The sequence below is a fragment of the Heterodontus francisci genome, chromosome 20 (genome assembly GCF_036365525.1).
Source record: "Heterodontus francisci isolate sHetFra1 chromosome 20, sHetFra1.hap1, whole genome shotgun sequence".
NCBI lineage: Eukaryota > Metazoa > Chordata > Chondrichthyes > Heterodontiformes > Heterodontidae > Heterodontus > Heterodontus francisci.
Window position 1 is genome coordinate 25543469 of NC_090390.1, and position 26408 is coordinate 25569876.

The 26408-nt window shown below is 44.9% G+C and overlaps 1 protein-coding gene across 1 annotated transcript in view; it reads left to right on the plus strand.

Moving 5' to 3' along the window:
- The window catches only part of ank3b (ankyrin 3b), a 439316-nt gene that overhangs the window by 218173 nt on the left and 194735 nt on the right, over positions 1–26408 (plus strand). The window contains exons 7-12 of the mRNA XM_068052458.1: positions 1421–1519; positions 5094–5192; positions 11179–11277; positions 15176–15373; positions 20668–20766; positions 21294–21392. Coding sequence (XP_067908559.1) covers positions 1421–1519; positions 5094–5192; positions 11179–11277; positions 15176–15373; positions 20668–20766; positions 21294–21392 — 693 coding nt within the window. The remainder of the gene's footprint in view (positions 1–1420; positions 1520–5093; positions 5193–11178; positions 11278–15175; positions 15374–20667; positions 20767–21293; positions 21393–26408) is intronic.

Sequence of the window (26408 nt, forward strand, 5' to 3'; positions counted from 1 at the left end):
TCGTACAAGTTTAAAAAGGCTTGATACAATGACTTACATTGCAGATTTTATATAATATTTCAATTTGCATGTACTTAATAATGCAGGATTTTGTCTTACTTTCAAATAGTTCCCAATTTATACTGTAAGATACCACACTTTCTGAAGGCCCGGGCTTGGCCAGGTTGCGCCAAGGGGTTGCAGTGGGGTTTTTAACACGAGAGGTTGTTTTGCTGGTAGTGGTGAGGGGGTGAACCAGTCCCTAAGGAACGGATTTTGAACCAGTGTTGGGGTCAAGAACTGCTGAATTAGATATCGTACAAGCAGAATGCAGTGTTGCATTTCCAGTGGAGCTTTTCATTTTGCCTAGTTGAAGCCAGGTGTCTGTTTGATATAGCGACAGATGGAGGTTAGCACTATTGGGGGTAATCTTGACTTTGAATGATACTGATTTAGCTGTCTGTTCTACATCTCACCCCATTTTCATTTTGGTTGACTTCAAGATTCTGATGGGTTTCAATCCTGAAAAGGGTCATTTGAAAATCAATTCACAGGCCAAGATTTGGGTTTTTTAAAAAATCCATTCATGAAACTCTGACTTCTTTGGGATACAAACACAAGTGGATTAATGCAGCTGAACACGTGAACATAAGATCTTCATAAAACACCAACCATGTAGACTGTGGGACATGCTGGGATTCAGGGGGATTCCCTTTTAAAAGTCCAGTGTGTGGAATTTAACAAAATTAGCAGTTATGTTCTGCAGCTTAGTTTGCAGAAAGGATTTTCTATAATTTCCTTTTGGTGTGAGAAGCTGGGTGTGAGGAGCGCACTGATGGGTATGGGTATGTGTGTGTGTTCAGTGTACTTTCTCTCTCACACATATACATATTTATATACAGAGATGGCTGTCACTGCTAGGGGTTATCAGAGGTCCTGTTAAAACTAGTAATTCACAAACAAAGACTGTACTTCCAACTGATTCATTTTGTGCAAACGTCCCCCATGGAGATGTTTCCAGAGATCATCAATCACACACAAATCTCCTGTGAGACAGGGAGATATGCAAGGTGCCGCTGAAAGTGGACTGGGTGAATCCGCACAGATGTATGGCAACTCCAGGTTTGGACTCGGTACTTGTTGCATCTCAGCACTGCAGTCCTCCTTCGTTTTGAGTTTCGGAGTGCACTGACTGACTGAAGTTGAATCAAAGCACAGATAGAGAAAACGTAGCTGTGTACAGCAATAGAAAACCAAACTAGCTTGGAATGGAGTGTTGTGGCTGTGGATGTGGCATTGCAGAGTTCTTTCACTGGGGTTAAGTGCAAAGCCTCAACTAACCAGCAACTACTGATAAGCCTTTGGTGAAATTAAGTGCCTTTGAGGTTGATGTGCACAATGCAAACAAAAATGAATGCTTAAAATATTTTCTTTCTTTCAGAGTGGTTTTACCCCGCTCCATATAGCTGCTCACTACGGGAATATAAACGTAGCAACTCTGTTGCTGAATCGAGGTGCTGCTGTAGATTTCACAGCCAGGGTAAGATCCCTGATCGTAATTTGACTTCTTCCGATTGCACTTTTGTATCTGCCCTCTGCATGCCGTAAGTGAAAAATGTACCAAGACAAACATGCAAGTGATGTTATTTATAACTTGAGTTTTAGGAGCATGTGGTGTAAAAAAGATCTTCTGTGAGGCGATGACACTTAGGTACTAGTACAATGACTGTGGTGTTGCTCACGGTCAGTTGTTGAACATCATTTTCTTCAGGTACAAAATTGGAAAAAGGTTTCAGAAACTCACTCGACCTAATGGCCGGAGGCTGCCACTACCATGGCAGTTGGTAATGATAAAATTGATTGGGAAATGTTGATGTAACAATTTACAATGGGCAATGGTGAAACAAAAGTGTGACAAATGTTGTGACAAAAATGTTAAAACTAGCATATAGTAACTGTGTGTTGTATTCACATATAAATTAGATTTCTATGAGAAAATAATGTTGTGGGATACAGTATGTGAGTAATTTGAGGCATGACAGGTGATAAGTGTAACATGCTTGGGCAGAACAGATGACTTTGGAGCTATAGTTCCCAAAGTTCTCTATCATTGCGATTTTCCCTCGCCTCATGTCTGGGTTTGTTGGAGACACGTTCTGATCCTGCTCTGAAAGTCACTGGCAACAATACTTTAAAGGAGATATATTCCACAAGTTGGTTGAATCAATCATACTGTTGCCCTCCAACCACAATGTTCCTGTTGAGAGTGCACAATTAAATTAGTCACATTAAAAAATAGGCTAATTGTCCATCTGACATGCAGGACCATAATCTAAATATATTTAAGGTGTTGGAGTACAGCCACACTTTGGTGCTCATCCCCACATTGATCCCATAGCCTAGACAGTACGCCCCCATGGCACAGGCCATGTGCGTATTATTGCTATTTCTGCTAACCCAGAGATAGTGGATGGCAGTGGGGCTGGGTAGAAGAAGGAATCTGATCCTTAATTGTTTAAAAGGAAAAGGATCTATGAACCCATATCTTCATTTATTCCCAGGATGTGGGCATTTCTGGCAAGGCTGGCATTTATTACTCATACCTCGCACACACGTTGCCCTTGAGAAGGTGGTAGTGGACTGCCTTCTTGAACTGTTAGCTGTTTTTATACCACTGAATGGCTTGCTAGGTCACTTCAGAGGGCAGATAGAGTCAATCACATTGGTGTGAGACTGGAGTCATATATAGGACAGCCTAAAGAACATTAATGAACCAGTTGGGTTTTTACAACAATCTTGCCAGCTTTGTGGCCACTTTATACCAGCTTTTTATTTCCAACTTTTCTAAAAAAAAAGAAAAGTGAATTCAAATGGTGGAATTTCATCTCCCATTCTCTGCATTATATCTTTGCAAAGATTGGATACACTCATAAACTTAAAGTAGAATGGTACAAGATCACCACAGCACTTTAGCAGTTGGATCACTAACATGTGCTGCCTTGGCCGCAAGGGGAAAGGGCCACAGTTTTGATATCCCCATGACACTAAGTTGCCTGACTCAACTATGGCACCATGGCACGGAGGCCAGCTGCTAGGCCACAGGTGTGGGGACTTGAAACAAGAGTCAGCCCAAGGGACCAACACACCATGTGGTGAGCTCGAGTGACACAGGCAGAGGCCTGGAGATAAGTTCGCCACCCTCTCTGTTGGCTACAGGCTGTGCTTATTGCAGGAGGTCAAGGGGGCTGCGGAGGAAACAACACTGCAAATAAAAGTGCAGCGTTATCATTTGTTTCTCATCAGTCGCTTTTTTCAATGGCCTCAGCAGCTCTGCTGTCTGATGTACATTATCCTTCAGCGCCTCTCTTCCCCAGCACTTTCTGTCTTGTGCTTAACATATGCTTGCTGGAATCCTTCTGAACAGTGCTGTGGGTGAATTATTAATCATATCTGTATTGCATAATCGCAAATTGTATGGCCAGGTTCTAATTTATCCACTTAATCAGTGACACTGTCAAGAAAAGATAACTGAGAGTGATTCATAGGAACACAAGGTATAGGAATAGGTCATTGCAATTTTAAACGTTAACTGGGATAATAAATTGTGGCCAGGTGGGGGTTATGGTCTGACCTTAACCAACAGTTTTCAACATATGAGATGGCAGTGGGGAGGCATGGTGGGCGGGAATACTACAACTCAGTACCCCTAAGCTGGGGAATGGAAAAGTCAGCTTGGATACCAGACTCCGAATCATAAACCTGTGGAAATGTATGTTCATATCAAGTTCAGTTGTGAAGGGTCCAGCAGTCAAATAACTTGCAAATAAAGACAAGCCATTGATTCAAGGTTTAGAGAGGTTGCCACAATCCACCACACAGTAAATACTCTCTGGAGACGGGAGAAGATTAAATGATGATTGGTTGCATAGACAAGGCTTGTATTTGCTTGAATGTAGAAGATTAAGTGGTTCTCTAATTGAGGTGTTTAGGATGATTAAAGGGTTTGATAGGGGGCTTAGAGAGAAACTATTTCCACTGGTGGGGGAGTCCAGCACAAGAGGGCATAACCTTAAAATTAGAGCCAGACCTTTCAGGGATGATATCAGGAACCACTTCTTCCTACAGAAGCTTATTTAAATCCAAAACTCTCTTCCCACCAAAATGTTGTTGACGCTGGGTGTCAATTGAAAATTTCAAAACTGAGATTGATAGATTTTTGTTGGCAAAGGTATTCGGGGTTACAGAACCAAGGCTGGTAAATGGAGTAAAGATAAAGATCAGCCATGCCCTAATGGAATGGCAGAACAGGCTGGAGGGGCTGAATGGCCTCCTCCTGTTGCTATGTTCCCAGAAAGTTGAGGGGAGAGGTTTGAGCAGCCTGACGGTCAATCCAGCAGAATGTGAAGGTCATTGGAAGAAAGGAGAGAGGAGGGGCGAGAACCACCCAGCTCCTGGCAAAACAGATTCACAGAGAACTGGAAGAAAATACATCCAGTTATCAAATGTAAACCTGTAGGGGCAAACAGTGAGTGTTGGTGTGCCCGTTTTGCAAGGCTTGATTTCCTGGTAAATTGGTCTTGGAGCTCACCAGAAAACTGGGGGATATCACAAATTGGCCCGCTGCCCTCTGATTGTAAAATGCACATCCTCGATGAGCAAGACCCCACACCAGAAGCCTGCCTCTTTCCGACAACCAAGGCTGAAATGGAGGTGAATGACTGCAGCACTTTAGCTAACGCCAGTATACATGGATACGTGTTCTGGTTTGCCTGCGTCCACCCTTGTACAAATGAGTTGAAAGCTCATTGTAAGTTTATGATTATCGCTAGTTATTCTATATTAGAATACATTTTGCTTCAGGGAATGAGAACACAGAAAGGAACTGTCAGCAACATTTGACTGCGTCTTTTTTTTGTTGTACGCATGGTTGGTGATATTAAACGACATTGCTCTGTAGATTTGAAAGAAGCTGCTGAACTCTGAGCAGACTGAACCCTGTAAAATAATAATGCACTTTCCCAATGTGAGGTGTGTTGGGAGTTGCTACATTTCTGGTAATGGTCCATCTGTTAACATATACTTCATACTGATTGAAGGATTGGTGTTCTCCGCAGAATGATATCACTCCACTGCACGTGGCATCAAAGAGAGGAAATGCCAACATGGTTAAGTTGCTGCTGGACCGAGGATCTCAAATTGAAGCCAAGACCAGGGTAAGTCTGCGGCTCCAAATGGCAGTTTCCACAAACCAATCCTGACAAAGCAGCAAAAATTCATTTTAAAAGCTTAACAGAGGCAAACAAACAGTGAATAGGTGTAGACATTCCTCACTCTTGAAAAATCACCACTTAAATTTTTTCCACACCAGTGGTTAGTCCCAGTGACTGATCACCAATTTGTGCCAGCACTGGGTCCGCTGGTTAGTCCCAGTGACTGCTCACCGATCTGTGCCAGAGCTGGGTCCCCTGGTTAGTCCCAGTGACTGATCACCAATATGTTCCAGTGCTGGGTTCCCTGGTTAGTCCCAGTGACTGATCACCATTATGTTCCAGTGCTGGGTTCCCTGGTTAGTCACAGTGACTGATCACCGATCTATGCCAGCGCTGGGTCCCCTGGTTCAACCCAGTGACTGATCACCGATCTGTGCCAGCGCTGTCCCCCGGTTAGTCCCAGTGACTGATCACTGATCTGTGCCAGCAGTGAGTCTCCTGGTTAGTCCCAGTGACTGATCAATGATCTGTGCCAGCGCTGGGTCCCCTGGTTAGTCCCAGTGACTGATCACTGATCTGTGCCAGCGCTAGGTTCCCTGGTTCGACCCAGTGACCGATCTGTGCCAGCGCTGGGACCCCTGGTTAGTCCCAGTGACTGATCACTAGTCTGTGCCAGTGCTGATTTCCCGGCTAGTCCCAGTGACTGATGTGCCAGCGATGAGTCTAGTGGTTCAACCCAGTGACTGATCACCAATCTGTGCCAGCGCTGGGTCTCCTGGTTAGTCCCAGTGACTGATCACTGACCTGTTCCAGCGCTGGGTCTCCTTGTTAGTCCCAGTGACTGATCACCAATATGTTCCAGTGCTGGGTACCCTGGTTAGTCCCAGTGACTGATCACCGATCTGTGCCAACACTGGGTCCCCTGGTTAGTCACAGTGACTGATCACCAATATGTTCCAGTGCTGGGTTCCCTGGTTAGTCACAGTGACTGATCACCAATATGTTCCAGTGCTGGGTACCCTGGTTAGTCCCAGTGACTGATCACCGATCTGTGCCAACACTGGGTCCCCTGGTTAGTCACAGTGACTGATCACCAATGTGTTCCAGTGCTGGGTTCCCTGGTTCGACCTATGACTGATCACTGAACTGTGCCAGCCCTGGCACCCCTGGTTAGTCCCAGTGACTGATCACTAGTCTGTGCTAGTGCTGATTAACATAGAAACATAGAAAATTGGAGCAGGAGTAGGCCATTTGGCCCTTCGAGCCTGCTCCGCCATTCATTATGATCATGGCTGATCATCCAGCTCAGTAGCCTGTTCCCGCTTTCGCCCCATACCCTTTGATCCCTTTAGACCCAAGAGCTATATCTAACTCCTTCTTGAAAACACACACTGTTTTGGCCTCAACTGCTTTCTGTGGTAGCAAATTCCACAGGATCACCACTCTCTGGGTGAAGAAATTTCCCCTCATCTCAGTCCTGAAAGGTTTACCCCGTATCCTTAGACTATGACCCCTGGTTCTGGACTCCCCCACCATCGGGAACATCCTTCCTGCATCTACCCTGTCAAGTCCTGTTAGAATTTTATAAGTTTCTATGAGATCCCCCCTCACTCTTCTGAACTCCAGCGAATATAATCCTAACCGACTCAATCTCTCCTCATACGTCAGTCCCGCCATCCCAGGAATCAGTCTGGTAAACCTTCGCTGCACTCCCTCTATAGCAAGAACATCCTTCCTCAGATAAGGAGACCAAAACTGTACACAATATTCCAGGTGTGGCCTCACCAAGGCCCTATATAATTGTAGCAAGACATCCCTGCTCCTGTGCTCGAATCCTCTTGCTATGAAGGCCGACATAATATTTGCCTTTTTTACTGCCTGTTGCACCTGCATGCTTACCTTCAGCGACTGGTGTACGAGAACACCCAGGTCTCGCTGTATATTCCCCTCTCTCAGTTTATAGCTGTTCAGATAATAATCTGCCTTCCTGTTTTTGCTACCAAAGTGGATAACCTCACATTTATCCACATTATACTGCATCTGCCATCATTAGTTCACTCACTCAACTTGTCCAAATCACCCTGAAGCCTCTCTGCATCCTCCTCACAACTCACCCTCCCACCCAGTTTTGTGTCATTTGGAGATATTACATTTAGTTCCCTCATCTAAATCATTAATGTATATTGTGAATAGCTGGGGTCCTAGCACCGATCCCTGCGGTACCACACTAGTCACAGCCTGCCATTCAGAAAAAGAACCATTTATCCCTACTCTTTGTTTCCTGACCGCCAACCAATTTTTTATCCATCGCAATACACTACCCCAGTTAGTCCCAGTGACTGATCATTGATCTGTGCCAGCAGTGAGTCTCCTGGTTCGACCCAGTGACTGATCACCAATCTGTGCCAACGGTGAGTCTCCTGGTTAGTCCCAGGGACTGATCACCGAACTGTGCCAGTGCTAGGTCCCCTGGTTAGTCACAGTGACTGATCACCGATCTGTTCCAGCACTGGGTTCTCTGGTTCGACCCAGTGACCGATCTGTGCCAGCGCTGGGACCCATGGTTAGTCCCAGTGACTGATCACCAATCTGTGCCAGCGCTGGGTCTCCTGGTTAGTCCCAGTGACTGATCACTGACCTGTGCCAACGCTGGATTTCCTGGTTAGTCCCAGTGACTGATCACCGATCTGTGCTAGCGTTAGGTCCCCTGGTTAGTCCCAGTGACTGATCTGTGCCAGCACTGGGTCCTCTGGTTTGACCCACTGACTGCTTACCAATCTGTGCCAGCACTGGATCCCCTGGTTCGACCCAGTGACTGATCACCGATCTATGCTAGCGCTGGGTCCCCTGGTTCGACCCAGTGACTGATCACCGATCTGTGCCAGCGCTGTCCCCCGGTTAGTCCCAGTGACTGATCACTGATCTGTGCCAGCAGTGAGTCTCCTGGTTAGTCCCAGTGACTGATCACTGATCTGTGCCAGCGCTAGGTTCCCTGGTTCGACCCAGTGACCGATCTGTGCCAGCGCTGGGACCCCTGGTTAGTCCCAGTGACTGATCACTAGTCTGTGCTAGAGCTGATTTCCCGGTTAGTCCCAGTGACTGATGTGCCAGCGATGAGTCTAGTGGTTCAACCCAGTGACTGATCACCAATCTGTGCCAGCGCTGGGTCTCCTGGTTAGTCCCAGTGACTGATCACTGACCTGTTCCAGCGCTGGGTCTCCTTGTTAGTCCCAGTGACTGATTACCGATCTGTGCCAGCGTTAGGTCCCCTGGTTAGTCCCAGTGACTGATCACCGATCTGTGTCAGTGGTGAGTCTCCTGGTTAGTCCCAGTGACTGATCACCGATCTGTGCCAGCGTTAGGTCCCCTGGTTAGTCCCAGTGACTGATCACCGATCTGTGCCAGCACTGGGTCCTCTGGTTCGACCCACTGACTGCTCACCAATCTGTGCCAACACTGGATCCCCTGGTTCGACCCAGTGACTGATCACCGATCTATGCCAGCGCTGGGTCCCCTGGTTCGACCCAGTGACTGATCGATCTGTGCCAGCGCTGTGTCCCCTGGTTAGTCCCAGTGACTGATCACCGATCTGTGTCAGTGCTAGGTTCCCTGGTTAGTCCCAGTGACTGATCATTGATCTGTGCTAGCGCTGGGTCCCCTAGTTAGTCCCAGTGACTGATCACTGATCTGTGCCAGCGCTAGGTTCCCTGGGTCAGTCCCAGTGATTGATCACCGATCTGTGCTAGCGCTGGGTCCCCTGGTTAGTCCCAGTGACTGATCATTGATCTGTGCCAGCGCTAGGTTCCCTGGTCAGTCCCAGTGACTGATCACTGATCTGTGCTAGCGCTGGGTCCCCTGGTTCGACCCAGTGACTGATCACCGATCTGTGCCAGCGCTGAGTCCCCGGTTAGTCTCAGTGACTGATCACTGATCTGTGGCAACGCTGGGTCCCCTGGTTCGACCCAGTGACTGATCGATCTGTGCCAGCGCTGTGTCCCCTGGTTAGTCCCAGTGACTGATCACCGATCTGTGTCAGTGCTAGGTTCCCTGGTTAGTCCCAGTGACTGATCATTGATCTGTGCTAGCGCTGGGTCCCCTAGTTAGTCCCAGTGACTGATCACTGATCTGTGCCAGCGCTAGGTTCCCTGGTCAGTCCCAGTGACTAATCACTGATCTGTGCTAGCGCTGGGTCCCCTGGTTCGACCCAGTGACTGATCACCGATCTGTGCCAGCGTTGAGTCCCCGGTTAGTCTCAGTGACTGATCACTGATCTGTGCCAACGCTGGGTCCCCTGGTTCGACCAGTGATTGATCACCGATCTGTGGCAGCGCTGGGTCCCCTGGTTCGACCCAGCGACTGATCACTGATCTGGGCTGGCAGTGGGCCATGGCTGCTCCAGTCTAGTTGGGAAACCTACCCCAAGGGGTATTCATGCAAGAATGCCTGGCCTTAACAACTAGTCTTTGAACTGACAAGGCTATTGGAAGATTCAAGCAAAGGGTTGAAGGTTTGGTTTAGTTTAGGCCAATGACCCGGTCCCTTCCAGGATTCATCTGCCCTTTTTAATTTACTAGTTCCTTCAGTGACGTGGGGCCTGTTGGAAAACCAGTAGGAAGGAGGCACACAATTCCTTTGTTTCTCACAGACCCCCTTTGAACCCAGGGAGAAGTTTGGCCAGTACTGGAGGCATAGTATGTATCCTTCACATTCTGGAGTACAGTTGGCTGTGGGAGATCCTATGCTCCGACACAATAACAACAACTTGCATTTCTATAGAGCCTTTAATGTTGTAAAGTGTCACAAAGCATTTCACAGATGCATTAACAGACAAAAATTAACCGAGCCACATAAGAAGATATTAGGACAGGTAACCAAAAGCTTGGGCAATGAGGTAGTTTTTAAGGAGCATCTTAAAGGAGGGCCGAGAGGCAGAGAGGCCGAGGGTGAAAATTCTGGAGCTTAGATCGCGAATTCCCTTGGTGTACCTCTGCACAACAGGTTATACAGACCCGGAAAAGCATGTGTTTACTTCATGTTGTACTTACTAAATGACAGGTTCTTCAGTCATCAGTATGTCAGCAGGATTGGGAGGAGTGAGCACTGCTGAATTAGGCCCTTTGTCCTGAATAGGGTCAGCCTTGGCTCCGTGGAGCTAGTGATCTCACCTCTGATTCAGAAGGTTGTGACTTTTCACCATTGAGGCTGGCATTTTAGTGCAGTACTGAGGGAATGCTGCACTGTTGGAGGTGTCATTTTTCCAATGAGACCTTTATTCAAGGTCTCCTCTGCCCTCTCCGTTGGACATAAAAAAATCTTGTGACACTATTTAAGAAGAGCAGGGGTGTTCTCCTTGGTGTTCTGGCCAATGTTTAGCCCTTAACCAACAATAGCAAAAGCAGGTTAATTGTTCATTTATCTCATTGCTGTTTGTGGGAGCTTGCTGTGCATAAATTGGTTTCCTTTCCCTACATTACAACAGTGACTACACTTTAAACGTTTTTTTTATCTATGTAAGGCACTTTGCGACGTCCTACGGTTGTGAAATGCTGTCTATGCACTCATTTGTTTTTTTCCCCTTGATATAACTGGTACTATAACAAGGACTAATCCTTTACAGTCAGTCAAAGCAGTTTTGCATCAAGGATTTTTTTTTTAAATTTTGATCTTTTTTCAGAGTACGGTAGACTCCATGTTTTTCATGCTTAAATAATGCTACTTTCAACATTCCAGAACTAATATGTTCCCCTGAAATAGCTACATTGAGAAGTACAATACTCAGAGAATCATTGGTGAGCAACATGCTGTGCCCAGTTATTGTCCCATATTCACTGTCCGTAGGGAACAAAGAAAAAAGGCAGGGAGAAAACAAATAAATCTCAAAGGACTTTACAGCCACTGTAGTCACTGTTGTAATCTCGGGGTGGTAGTGAAAGCAGATTTTACCACAAAGTATTGGTACAAAACAGTAATACTGTAATTCTTTTCCCAGGATGGCCTGACCCCTCTACATTGTGCTGCTAGGAGCGGGCACGAACAGGTGGTGGAAATGTTGCTCGATCGAGGAGCCCCAATTCTTTCCAAAACAAAAGTATGTCATTCTACAATGGATTTGAAATAAATATACAGCCTCTATTAGCTTCAAGTCACATATTGAAATAGTTATTTTAATCGATGTAGTGGGGTGTGAAGGTTGTTACCTTATCTGGAATTGAATAAATTAAAAGCATTACTGCTGGATGTAGTAAAGGTTTCCTCTGGCCTGCATAGTTGCTGTGTATGGTGTTATAGGAGATGTACTGTGATCAGAAGCCATTCTGACTGTGAAGCTTTCCATAGTCAACAAGCGCACTTCTCAATTGTAAGCCAGAAAGCTATGGCAGTCTTGCTGAGGAAGTCCAGCAACCTCCCTGTTGGCAGGCTGGGATGAACTCCTATGGAATAGCCCAAGTAACAGTCCCACAAATGACCTGAATCCTAATCCCGATAATGTAGCAGATCCAAGGAAAAACCCTGAAAAGAAAATAGTAACCATTTGATTTTAAAAGGTTTGTTGATGTTTGGAGTTCCCTCTTTCACTGCGCCTCCATTTAACTTGATGTTCAAAACACTAGCAATTTCATTTCACGCATCTTTTGGATTTGTGCCAGTTCTTATTTTCAGTAGTTTGCTCTTTAGTCATGCCCAGTGTTTGAGGATAATGTCCCTCTGTATGGTAACTGGAGATGTTTGGTGATACCTCATATGGTGAATGATTGGTGCTGGTCAATTAGAGTTACCGAGTCATTTGATCCAGTGTCATCAACTGACTACAGCTGATGGTAATGGGACACAAAAGAACACAAGAACTTGGAGCAAGAGTAAACCATATGGTCCATTGAGCCTTCTCTGCCATTCAATACCATCATGGCTGATCTTAGGCTTCAACTCCACTCTCCTGCCCATTCACCAGATCCCTTGATTCCCTCAGAGACCAAAAATCTGTCTATCCCAGCCTTAAATGTATCCAACGATGGAATATCCACAGCCCTGTGGAGTAGAGAATTCTAAAGATTCACAACCCTTTCAGTGAAGTAATTTCTCCTCATCTTAGACCTAAATGATTGGCTCCTTATCCTGAGACTGTGACCCCATGTTTTAGATTCCTCGACCAGCAGAAACTATCTCTGTGTCTACCCTATCCAGCCCCTTCAGAATCTTGCATGTTTCAATGAGATCACCTCTCATTCTTCTAAACTCCAGAGAATACAGACCCAATTTACTCAGCCCCTCATGAAAGGACAACCCCCTCATTCCAGGGACCAATTTAGTGAACCTTCACTGTACTGCCTCCAATGCAAATATATCCTTTCTTAAATATGGAGACCAAAACTGCACACAGTATTCCAGATGTGGTCTCAACAAAACCCTGTACAATTGTAGCAATACTTCCTTATTCCTGTACTCTAATCCTCTTACAATAAAGGTCAACATGCCATTTGCCTTCCTAATTGCTTGTTGTACCTGCATGCTAACTTCCTGTGTTCCTTGTCCAAGCACACCCAAGTCTCTTTAAACATCAACACTTACAAGTTTCACACCTTTAAAAAAAATATTCTGCTTTTCTATTCTTAAGACCAAAGTGAACAACTTCACACTTCTCTACATTATACTCCATCTGCCATCTTGTTGCCCACTCACTTGTCTATTTCTCTTTGCAGCCTCTCTGTGACCTCCCCACAGCTTATCTTTCCACCTACCTTTGTATCATCATCTCTTCATCTAAGTCATTAATTTAGATTGTAAATAGCTGGAGGCCTCAGCATTGATCCTTGCGACATTCCACTATTCAAGGCCTGCCAACTTGAAAATGCCCTGTTTATGCCCACTCTTTGCTTCCTGTCCGTTAATGAATCCTCTGTCTATGCTATCTTTTATGAACACTATGATTGGCCTCGGTGTCCTTGGGTTAGTGAGAGGAAATTTCACAGAGATCCTGATTCTTATTAATATCAAGACACTACCTACTGAAAATGTGTGTGTATCTATATCTCATATGTGTATGGGTGTGCAGGCACACATGTAAGTATGTGCATGCAAGGATCTTGGCAAAGACCTGATCAGACTCACAGGAGGTAATTTTAACCGAATGGCTTGGTGAGAATGGGATGGGTCAGGTTGAGTGTCTCTTTCAGGCCCTGCCTGATTTGTCTCTTCAGTGGAGAATAAAATTGTGATGTATATAACGAGCTTCCTCCCCGAATCTGCCCTGTTCCCACTAGGTGGTTTGGGTCAAAATGACCCACTCTGTGGTTGTTTAACCTGCCAACATTCACCTTCGATGCTCACACATGAACCTGGGATAAGTTAACAGCAGGCATGCTGTCCGTGTCAAAGCAACTCCCAGCAAGAAGACAACACCTCCAGGAGGGCAGGAGAGAGAACAGGCAGAGAAAGTAAGGGGGAAAACAAGATAATGAGAGGATTGCCTGGTTATACTGTTTGGTACAGTTGATTATTTTTTGTGTGGATTCCATCCCTTTTTCGATTTTAATTGCTTCTGTCTCTGTGTGACTCTTGGGCGCCTGTGAAGTGAGGATGTATGTCTCCTACATACTGATACTTGTGCTGTGTAAAACTCCGTGTGGGGCCAAGGGATCACATTTCCTGTCAGTGTCAGGAAAAATGTTATGTTGAATTCACAGAGAGCTTGTCTGTTCATCCACATCTGGATTTAGTCAGTGCCTTTTCCTTGTTTGTAAAGGTTTGAATTTATGCAGACGACTCTAAATGCAAATTACCTGATAATCTTGTAGCACTGTGCTACTTCCATTGTTTAATTTGGATTACTGGATAATTCGCATTTTTCATGCAGTAAACGTGTTTGAATTATCAGGGGCAGGCAGACGTCGCACGTTCTTCTGAATGAGATTTAATCTTTGGACATGTGATGCCTGGGTCTTTGAGAGAGGGGTCAGAGTGTGGAACGCACATGGAGTAGTTGAGGCTAAAGGTATAGATGCATTTAAGGGGAAGCTAGGTAAATACATGAGGGAGAAAAGTTGTGCTGTTAGGGTTAGATAAAGAAGGGTGGGAGGAGGCTCATGCAGACCGTAAACACCAGCGGAGAACTATTGGGCCGAATGGCCTGTTTCTGTGCTGTAAATTCTATGTAAGGAACTAAGTATGCATTTTGGGAGGACTAACAAGGCAATGGTAGGACCTTAGGAAGTACAGAGGGTCAGAGGGACCTTGGTGTCCTTGGTGTCCTTGTCCATAGATCACTGAAGGCAGCAGCACAGGTAGATGAGGTGGTTAGGAAGGTATATGGGATACTTGCCTTTATTAGCTGAGGCATAGAATATAAGAGCAGGAAGGTTATGATAGAACTGTATAAAATGCTAGTTAGGCCACAGCTGGAGTACTGTGTACAGTTCTGGTCACCACACTATAGGAAGGATGTGATTGCACTGGAGAGGGTGCAGAGGAGATTCACCAGGATGTTGCCTGGGCTGGAGCATTTCAGCTATGAAGAGAGACTGGATAGGCTAGGGTTGTTTTCTTTAGAGCCGAGAAGGCTGAGGGGGGACCTGATTGAGGTATACAAAGGTATTGAGGTATAAATAGGGTAGATAGGAAGAAACTTTTTCACTTAGCGGAGGTGTCAATAACCAGGGGGCACAGATTCAAGGTAAGGGGCAGGAGGTTTAGAGGGGATTTGAGGAAATATTTTTTCACCCAGAGGGTGGTTGGAATCTGGAACACACTGCCTAAGGGGTGGTAGAGGCAGGAACCCTCACAACATTTAATAACGTCTTTAGATGAGCACTTGAAACTCCATAGCATACAAGGCAATGGGCCAAATTCTGGAAAATGGGATTAGAATAGATAGGTTTGCTGGCTGGCATGGACACATTGGGCCGAAGGGCCTGTTTCTGTGCTGTATTACTCTATGACTTAGTAGTGATTGAGTATCTGTGTCCTTTCACTGTCTGTCTGTGCTCCATCAGAATGGTTTGTCCCCTCTGCACATGGCAACGCAAGGAGATCATCTGAATTCTGTGAAGCTGCTCCTCCACCATGACGTGCCAGTCGATGACGTGACCAATGACTACCTGACAGCACTACATGTTGCCGCTCACTGTGGCCATTATAAGGTTGCCAAGGTACTGCTGGAAAAGAAAGCCAATCCAAATGCCAAAGCACTGGTGAGTACTGATCATGACTGACTCCAGAACTGATCAGCCTTCTGTTATAACAGAGAGGAGGTTTCGTCTGTACTTCTAAACCATTATAGCTCAGAAGAAGGCCATTCAGCCCATTCGGCCAGGCTGGGTCTTTGAAAGAGCTCTCCAATTAATCCCACTACCCTCTCCTCTTTGTCCGTAGCAAATTTTCTCCCTGTAAATTTTTCCTGTTCATATATTCACCAATTCGCTTTCATTCACCCTTTTGGGCAGTGCATAAAACCGAGGCTCCATCTACCTGTAGAAGATCTTATGGTACTATTCATAGAGCAGGGGAAGTCTCCTGGCCAATGTTTATCCCTCAGCTAATATCATTATTAGCTCATGGTAGCATCTAGGGGGAGGTGGTGGCGTAGTGGTGTTGTCATTGGACTCGTAACCCAGAGACCCAGGGTATTGCTCTGGCAGCATGGGTTCGAAGTTAGAATTCAGATTCAATTAATAAATCTGAAATTTAAAAAAAGCTAGTTTAATGATGGCTATGAAACCATTGTCGATTGTTGTAAAAACCCATCTGATTCACAGGTGTCCTTTAGGGAAGGAAATCTGCTGTCCTTACCTGGTCTGGCCTACATGTGACTCCAGACCCATAGTAATGTGGTTGACTCTTAAATGCCCTCTCAAATGGCCTAGCAAACCATTCAGTTGTATTTAACCGCTACAAAGTCAATAAGGAATGAAACTGGATAGATGACCCAGCATCGACCGAGGCACCGGAAACGACAACGGCAAACGCAGCCCTGTCGACCTGCAAAGCCCTCCTCACCAACATCTGGGGTCTTGTGTAAAAGTTGGGAGAGCTGTCCCACAGCCTAGTCAAGCAACAGCCTGGCATAGTCATACTCAAAGACAATGTCCCAGACATTATCATCACCATCCCCAGGTATGTCCTGTCCCACCGGCAGGGCAGACCCAGCAGAGGTGGCGGCACAGTGATATACAATTGGGAGGGAGTTGCCCTGGGAGTCCTCACCATCGACTCCAGACCCCATGAAGTGTCATGGCATCTGGTCCTGCTGATTACCACCTACCGCCCTCCCCAGCTGATGAATCAGTGCCACATCCAGTCGTGAATGGTAGTGGACAATTAAACAACTAACAGGAAGAGGTGGCTCCACAAATATCCCCATCCTCAATGATGGGGAAGCCCAGCATATCAGTGCAAAATACAAGGCTAAAGCATTTGCATCCATCTTCAGCCAGAAGTGCCGAGTTGATGATCCATCTCAGCCTTCTCCTGAAGTCCCCAGCATTACAGATGCCAGTCTTCAGCCAATTTAATTCGCTCCACGTGATATCAAGAAATGACTGAAGGCACTGGATACTGCAAAGGCTATGGGCCCTGACAACATTCCGGCAATAGTACTGAAGACCGATGCTCCAGAACTTGCCGCACCCCTAGCCAAGCTGTTCCAGTACAGCTACAACACTGGCATCTACCCAGCAATGTGGAAAATTGCCCAGGTATGTCCTGTACACAAAAAGCAGGGCAAATCCAACCTGGCCAATTACCGCCCCATCAGCCTACTCTCTATCATCAGTAAAGTGATGGAAGGTGTCATCAACAGTGCCATCAAGCGGCACTTGCTTAGCAATAACCTGCTAAGCACAGTGGCGCAGTGGTTAGCACCGCAGCCTCACAGCTCCAGCGACCTGGGTTCAATTCTGGGTAGTGCCTGTGTGGAGTTTGCAAGTTCTCCCTGTGTCTGCGTGGGTTTTCTCCGCGTGCTCCGGTTTCCTCCCACAGCCAAAAGACTTGCAGGTTGATAGGTAAGTTGGCCATTATAAATTGCCCCTAGTATAGGTAGCTGGTAGGGAAATATAGGGACAGGTGGGGATGTGGTAGGAATATGGGATTAGTGTAAGATTAGTACAAATGGGTGGTTGATGGTCGGCACAGACTCGGTGGGCCGAAGGGCCTGTTTCAGTGCTGTATCTCTAAACTAAACTAAACTAAGCTCAGTTTGGGTTCCGCCAAGGCCACTCAGCTCCTGAGCTCATTACAGCCTTGGTTCAAATATGGACAAAAGAGCTGAACTCAAGAGATGAGGTGAGAGTGACTGCCCCTGACATCAAGGCAGCAATTGACCGAGTATGGAATCAAGGAGCCCTAGCAAAACTGGAGTCAGTGAGAATCAGGGAAAAAGCTCTCCGCTGGTTGGAGTCATACCTTGCGCAAAGGAAGATGGTTGTGGTTGTTGGAGGTCAATCATCTCAGTCCCAGGACGTCACTGCAGGAGATCCTCAGGGTAGTGTCCTAGGCCCAACCATCTTCAGCTGCTTCATCATTGACCTTCCTTCAGTCGTAAGGTCAGAAGTGGGGATATTTGCTGATGCTTACACAATGTTCAGCACCATTCACGACTCCTCAGATACTGAAGCAGTCCGTGTAGAAATGCAGCAAGACCTGGACAATATCCAGGCTTGGACTGATAAGTGGCAAGTAACATTCGCACCACACATGTGCCAGGCAATGACCATCTCGAACAAGAGAGAATCTAACCATCTCCCCTTGACATTCAATGGCATTACGATCGCTGAATCACTATCAACATCCTAGGGGTTACCATTGACCAGAAACTGAACTGGAGAAGCCATATAAATACCGTGGCTACAAGAACAGGTCAAAGGCTAGGAATCCTGCAGCGAGTAACTCACTTCCTGACTCCCCAAAGCATGTCTACCATCTACAAGGCACAAGTCAGGAGTGTGATGGAATACTTTCCCCTTGCCTGGAGGCAAAAACACTCAAAATGCTCGACCATCTAGACAAAGCAACCTGCTTGATTGGCACTCCCTCCACTACCGACGCACAGTGGCAGCAGTGTGTACCATTTACAAGATGCACTGCACCCATGCACCAAGGCTCCTTGGGCAACACTTTCCAAACCCGCGACCTCTACCACGTAGAAGGACACGGGCAACAGATGTATGGGAACACCACCACCTGCAAGTTCCCCTCCAAGCCACACACTATTCTGACTTGGAACTATATTGCCGTTCCTTCAATGTCGTTGGGTCAAGATCCTGGAACTCCTTTCCTAACAGCACTGTGGGTGTACCTACCTCACATGGACTGCAGCAGTTCAAGAAGGCAGCTCACCACCACCTTCTCAAGGGCAATTAGGGATGGGCAATAAATGCTGGCCTAGCCAGTGAAGCCCACGTCCCAAGAATAAATAAAAAAAAATAGTGTTTGTGGAACCTTGGTGTGCACAAATTGGCTGTTGTATTTTTCTACAAAACAACAGTGACTACACATCAAAAGTTCACCCTTCACCCCTGTCCTCACTGACCTACATTGGCTCCATGTTCAGCAATGCTTCAATTTTAAAATTGTCATCCTTGTTTTCAAATCGCTCCATAGCCTCACCCCTCCCTATCTCTGTAATCTCCTCCAGCCCTACAACCATCCGAGCGACTGGGCCCAAAGCTCTGGGATTCCCTCCCTTTACATCTCCACCTTTGCAGTCCACTGTCTTCCTTCAAGCTCCTTAAAACCTACCTCATTGACCAAGCTTTTCGTTACCTGTCCTAATATGTCCTTATGAGGCTCGGTCAAATTTTGTTTAATAACACCTTGGGATGTTTTACTACATTAAAGGCGCAATATAAATGCTGGTTGTTGTATTTAAATGGCTGTGAAGCACTTTAAGATGCCCTCAGGATTTGAGAGCTGCCAGATAAATGCAAGTTCTCTGTTACTAAGAAGATATCAGCATTTGGTTTCTGTTTGGCATTTGACTTTAAGCAGCAGTTCATTTCGGGACATTTCAGCCAGGTCTAAGAAGAAAGCATTGCTATGGAAACCACTTTGCACTCACCCTTGCTGCAGTGTGGTAAATGCATTTGTAGGGTGCACTGAGGACAACTAGTGGCAACTAATGGATGTTACACCAACGTCTGGCCAAGGGAAACAGGGATAAACCATCATTGACTGGCTGAAGGATCTTTACAAATCTATCATCTGTTTTCTAAGGGTCATTGGGTGCACAGTCACAAAGGTCACTCTTTTTAATGTAGGTGGATGAAGTGGTGGGGGGGCGGTGGTGGGGACTGGTTAGTATCTTAAAACCTTTTGCCGCCTCAGCATCTTAAGTTGCTTTAAAGAAACATTACAAGCCATTGACTATATTTAAAATTATTCTAACAGAGAGACTTTACTTCAGAGTGGGGCAAGAAAAGGGACAGAGCTTGCAATAGGTCACTAAACAGACCAATTGCAACAACATCAGTAATGAGCAGCAGACTCCCTGCAAGGGGTTCCCATAGATAAACAACAACTTCTTGCAATTATATACTATAATGATACAGATAAAGTTTGATTTGGTTTTACAGACTGAAGTGGAAGGCCAAATGGCTCCACGAATCAGCCCTTCAAATATGAACATTTTATTAAGACGTTTAAAAACAAATGCAGCATTATTGATGACCTCTTTTAAGTGAGTTTCAATGGATGGAGCTCTCTACATAACAACGAGGTCTCTGTTTTCTCCATGTCAATGCTCAGATTTCTAAACAAATAAAAGAAAGGGCGGGCACAGCCTGAAAAGCAGGAAGGGCAACAAGTAGGTAAATGATACCTTGAGGAATAGAAAGAATCAATACTATTGCAACGCAAGATGGGCAAGTTTGCTAGTGGGAGAGGTTGAGTGCTTGGGATCAGGCGACTAGAGATGAAAGGATTTTCGTAGGTATGTATCAAAGGAGTGAAAAGGATCATAAATACCACACAGGTTGTAAAAAAAAAGCCATAAGTGACCCATTAATTTAAATGTCTAAAGAATTCCATTTGCATCCCTCGATTTTCTTTGCTCCGCCACTGGCAGCCGTGCATCAGCTGCTGAGGCCTTAAGCTCTGGAATTCCCTTGCTAAACCTCTGTGCCTTTCCTCCTTAAAACTGCTCCTTAAAGTTTTAATCATGCTTTTGGTAACCATTCTTCTATCTTCTTATGTGACCCGGTGTCAAGTTTTGTCTGATAATTCTCTTGTGAAGTGCCTTAGGACATATTACTGCGTTAGAAGTGTTTTATAAATACAAGATTCTGTTGTAATGCTGTGGAATGTAAGTTATTCGCACTAATGTAACTCTCTTGATCCCTCTTGGTCTTCCTATTTCCTTTGCTACACTATGGTACAGTCAAAACAAGTGTTCGAAAAAAAGGCTTTTGATGAAAGAGGACAAGTCTGTTCATCGTGAAATGATTAGTTGCAAAGCATTGAATAATGAATAAATGTTGAATTTGTGTTGCAGAATGGTTTCACCCCGCTTCATATCGCATGCAAGAAAAACAGGATTAAAGTAATGGATCTGTTGTTGAAGTATGGAGCATCAATTCAGGCAGTTACTGAGGTAACAGCAAAATGTTTGTGTGTGTGAGTGGGTATTAATAAGTGTGTTTATAATTGTGTGTGTTGATGTGATTGTGCGCATTTTTGTATCGCTGTCTCTGCGTGTGCATTTGTATGTGCATGCACATGTGTACGCATGTACATGTGTCTTTGTGGGTATTCATGTCTGTTTCTGCCACTGTGGGTATTGGTACGTGTGTGTATCCATGTGTTTGTTCATGTGTACTTTGTGTGTGTATGTTTGTGTATGCATTGTGTTTGTGCAGGTGTACTTTGTGTGTGGGTGTGTGTGTGCACATGCATTTTTGTGTGTATCGATGTGTTTGTGCATCTGTATTTTTTGTATGCACGCATATGTGATTGTGTTTTTGTGTATGTATTTGTGTCTGTGAGAGGCCGCAAGTGTTGTTTGTACATGTGTATTGGTGTGTGTGTGTATATTTATTGCTGTACTGCCTGTTTATCAAAAAGGCTGTAAAATCCTGCTGAACAGTATATTCTCTGTATGACCCACCTTATTCTTTGCAGTCGGGCCTAACACCTATTCATGTTGCTGCATTCATGGGACATGCAAATATTGTGACACAATTAATGCAACGCGGAGCATCACCAAACACAACAAACGTGGTAAGGAAGCATTTTGTCCATTTCTAAAGCCAAGGAGGGCTAAAGGTATTTTAAGAGCAAGCTATTTTGCAAATTTAAATGAACACTCAGAGGGGAAGCTTTGTGTACCATTACGAGAGCTAAGTGGTAAATGTTTGATCACGTTCTACAAACCCAAAGGGAAATAACTATTGCATCAACCTGGACTGAAGTACACCCCTTCCTGTCATTTCTAGGTCTGTTGTAGACTATTTGATAGAGATTGATTGCTATGATTCGTCTCAACAACTCCATTATCATTGTATCGTGTGACTACCAGGATGGTAGAAGGAGAACTAGATGGACTACTCTTTTTCCATCTCGCAATTCCTATATATTCCAACAAAAATGCAATTTCCAAATTGAGGAAGGACTATAATAAGTTGTAAATACTTCAGTACTTGTATCACAGACTGTCACTTCAAACTGTTACAAATTAGACAACAGTTTCTCTTCTAATTTGAAGACTGTCCAGCCAAAAAAAAGTACTGGAATGTTTTCTGAGGGAGTATTTTAGCGATAACGTTTCCGAGGCTTCACTCATCCTGTTGGAGTGTGAGTTGGAGTTGGGCTGATCATGAGCCTCTCCGCTGGCTGTGGCGCCCCTTTGCTTTCAATGTTGGAAACCCCATGCACAAATGCTAAGCATTCAGAGAAATTGGATCTCAGAATCACAGAATTGTTACAGCACTGAAGGAGGCCATTCGACCCATCGTGTTTGCATCGACTCTCCGAATGAGCAATTGACCTCATGCCACTCCCCTGCCTTCTCCCCATAACCCTGCACATTCTTCCTATTCAGATAACTATCTAATTCCCTTTCGAATGCCTCGATTGAACCTGCCTCCACCACACTCTCTAGCAGTGCATTCCAGAACTTAACTATGTCGCCATTGCTTCTTTTGCCAATTAGTTTAAATCTGTGCCCTCTTGTTCTTGATCCTTTCAGGAGTAGGAACAGTTTTTCCCTATCCAGTCTGCTCAGACCCCTGAATACCTCTATCAAATCTCCTCTTGGCCTTCTCTTCCAAGGAAAACAGTCCCAACTTCCCCAATCTATCTTCATAACTGAAGTTCTTCATCCCTAGAACTATTCCCATGAATCTTTTCTACACTGTCTCTAATGCCTTCATGTCTTTCCTAAAGTGTGTGCCCAGAACAGGATGCAATGCTCCAGTTGCGGCTGAACCAGTGTTCAAGACAAGTTTAACATAACCTCCTTGCTCTTCTACTCTAGGCCCCTCTTAGTAATGCCCAGCATACTGTATGCTTTATTAACCTCTCTCTCAATCTGTCCTGCCAACTTCAATGACTTATGCACATATACACCTAGGTCCCTCTGCTCCTGTACCCCCTTTAGAGTTGTGCCCTTTATATTGTCTCTCCATGTTCTTCCTACAAAAATAAATAACTTCACACTTCTCCACATTGAACTTCATCTGCCACTTGTTCACCCATTCCACCAACTTGTCTATGTCCTTTTGAAGTTCCGCACTATCTTCCCCTTAGTATGCAATGCTTCCAAGTTTAAATTGTGCCCTGTACACCAAGGTCTAGGTCATTATTATATATCAGGAAGAGCAAGGGTCCCAACACTGATCCCTGGGGAACTCAAGTACAAACCTTCTTCCAGTCCAAAAAACATCCATTAACCATTACTCTCTGTTTCCTATCACTCAGCCAATTTCGTCCTACTGATACTTGATCCACTTGGCTCACCTCATTCTCAAGAACCAGGCCCAGCAGTGCCTCCTTTCTCTTTGGACTGAAAACATGCTGCAGAAAATTCTCCTGAACACACTGTAGGAACTCTTGCTCCTTTCTGCCCTTCACACTACGACTAGCCCAGTCTATATTTGGATAATTAAAGTCCCTCATTATAACTAATCGATAATTCTCAGGATGAAGGGAAAAACTCATTTGGCCAAATCAGAATTATTTCCTACGTCACAATAATTTTCAATTGAAGGAAATTCGTTTTGCAAGATGTAGAGAAAATGAAGGTGTACACCCACCCTCCGCCCCCTCCACCATATCAATGAGGCCTCTTAGAGTGCCTCATTGAACTGTGTCACCAAGCAACCATCAGATTACTCTTGGGAATTGTTTTTAATATCAATTTGCATCTTGAAGATAAAATATTTTAATGCAGGAAGGGTTTTTCTGTGAAGTTTTATTTATGGTGCCATAACTCAGCTCCACATAAACTGCTGGTTAAGGTCAGGTTGAACAGTTGGATTTGCAAGGGAATGTGCCATTAGCAGGAATGCTGGTGAGCCGCTGATTTAGTTGAGCTCTGTTGTTTATGCCTTGCCTGAAATACAGATTCAGAGAGACTAAAATAAAAACATTCTGGAGTAAAACGTTAAGGGGAACTTTTCAATGTCTCAAAATCTCACTTGACGGAATTGTGAATCAGAAAACGGGGCATGGATGATAATGTGCTGCTCCTGAATTTTCAGCCCTTGAATTTCATCTCTGCACTCTTCTCAGATCTGCAGTACTGTTGAGCAAGACTCCATGCCAGGAGCAAAGTCTCTCAAAATTTACACTGTGGTGGTCTGATTATGTTGTGGGGCAACAAACTTAAAGCCAGTCAACCGTGTGGGTTACTGATGTGTAACGTGTTCAACCAAGACCCCATCTGCCCTGTCAGATGGATGTAAAATATACCACAGCACTATTCAAAGGGGAGCTGGAGAGTTCTCTCTGGTGTCATGGCTGATATCTACTCCTCTCCCAAAACCTAAAACAGAAGATCTGGTCATTTATCTTAATGCTATTTGTGGGAACTTGCTATGCACAAATTGGCTGCAGCGTTTCCGATATTACCACAGTGACTACACTCCAGAAATGCTTCATGGGTTGTGAAACGCTTTGGGATGGCCTGAGGTCGTCAAAGGCACTATATAAATTCAAGTTTGTCTTTCGTAAAGAGACTGATGTGTGAAGATGAGCAGCACTGGCTAGGCAATGTGTTGGCCAACCAGCAGTGTTTTTCAAAAAGGATCTGAGATGAACATCCCAGTGTTAAATCATTTCAGAGTCTTGTCAAATCTCTTTGGAATGAATCTGTGTGATGGTACCCAAGAGTATTGCTCAACACTGTCAATATTCGACATCTTGATCCACTGCTAGTTTATGTTTTTTGATTAATTGGTAATTACAAAATGTTGAACCCTGTAGAATTTCATGTTGCACCCACACAGAATCTGCCGTGTAACTGCTGTTTGAGGCAATCAGGACTCAGGTTAATCCATTGGGAAGTGGCATGGAAGCACCTCAAAGAACTTGTCTCTCTCCACCTGCAATATAACTACAATCCAAGTAAAGTTATCTTGTCTAAACGTCAAAATTGAAGTCAGAAGCAGCCCCCAGAGGTGCAACTGGACCACCTTTAGGTCCTTAATGTTGGTAGACAAACTGGCAGGAGAACAGAAAACTGTTTAATATCAGGGAGAAGTCTGAGCTCATCTCATCACTTGTTTTCACTGAACAGAGTCCAGTGGTGCCCAGTCTAACAGCCAGTATAATGCGTCAAACCTGGTTGTGCAGTTTAACAGCCGGATTCCATGTTCTGTATATCAATAACCAAATGAAATAATTTCACAAAAAATAACATTTTCCTAGTGTTTAGCTCACAACACCTTTCCCTCCGCATCCCCAACCAGCACTATTGGCAGTTCCTGTTACAAATTACCGGCTTCTCAGAAAGCTACACACATACAAACATATGAATTAGGAGCAGGAGAAGGCCACTCGGCCCCTCGAGCCTGCTCTGCCATTCAACAAGATCATGGCTGATCTGATTGTAACCTGCTACATTCCTGCTACGCTCGATAACCTTTCAACTTCTTTGCTTATCAAGAATCTATCTACCTCTGTCTTAAAAATAGTAAAAGACTCTGCTTCCACCGCCTTTTGAGGAAGAGAATTCCAAAGACTTTCAACCCTCTGAGAGAAAAAAATTTCTCCTCATATCTGTCTTAAATGGGCGACCCCTTATTTTTAAACAGTGACCCTTAGTTCTAGATTCTCCCACAAGAGGAAACATCCTTTCCACATCCACCCTGTCAAGACCCCTCAGAATCTTGTGTTTCAATCAAGTCGCCTCTTACTCTTCCAAACTCCAGCGGATACAAGTCTACTCTGTCCAACCTTTCCTCATAAGACAACCCATCCATTCCAGGTATTAGCCTAGTAAACCTTCTCTGAACTGCTTCCAATGCTTTTACAACCTTCCTTAAATAAGGAGACCAATACTGTACACAGTACTCCAGATGTGGTCTCACCATTGCCCTATGTAACTGTAGCATAACCTCCCTACTTTTGTATTCAATTCCACCTTGTAATAAATGATAACATTCTGTTAGTTTTCCTAATTATTTGCTGTACCTGCAAACTAACCTTTTGCAATTCATGCACGAGGACACCCAGATCCCTCTGCATCTCAGAGCTCCGCACTCTCTCACCATTTAGATAATACACTTATTTTTCAATCTTCCTGCCAAAATGGAAATTTCACATTTTCCCACATTATACTCCATTTGCCAGATCTTTGCCCACTCACTTAGCCTATCTATATCCCTTTGTAGCCTCCTTATGTCCTCTTCACAACCAACTTTCCTACCTATCTTTGTGTCATCAGCAAATTTAGCAACCATACCTTTGATCCCTTCATCCAAGTCATTCATATAAGTTGTGTAAAAAGTTAAGGCCCCAGCACTGATCCCTGTGGCACACTACTCGTTACATCATGCCAACAAGAAAATGACCCTTTTTATTCATTCGTGGGATGTGGGCATCGCTGGCTAGGCCAGCATTTATTGCCCGTTGCCTTCTTGAACTGCTGCAGTCCTTGGGCTGTAGGCACACCCCCACAGTGCTGTTGGGAAGGGAGTTCCAGGCTTTTGAGCCAGCCACAGTGAAGGAACAGTGATATAGTTCCAAGTCAGGTTGGTGTGTTGCTTGGAGGGGAACTTGCAGGTGGTGGTATTC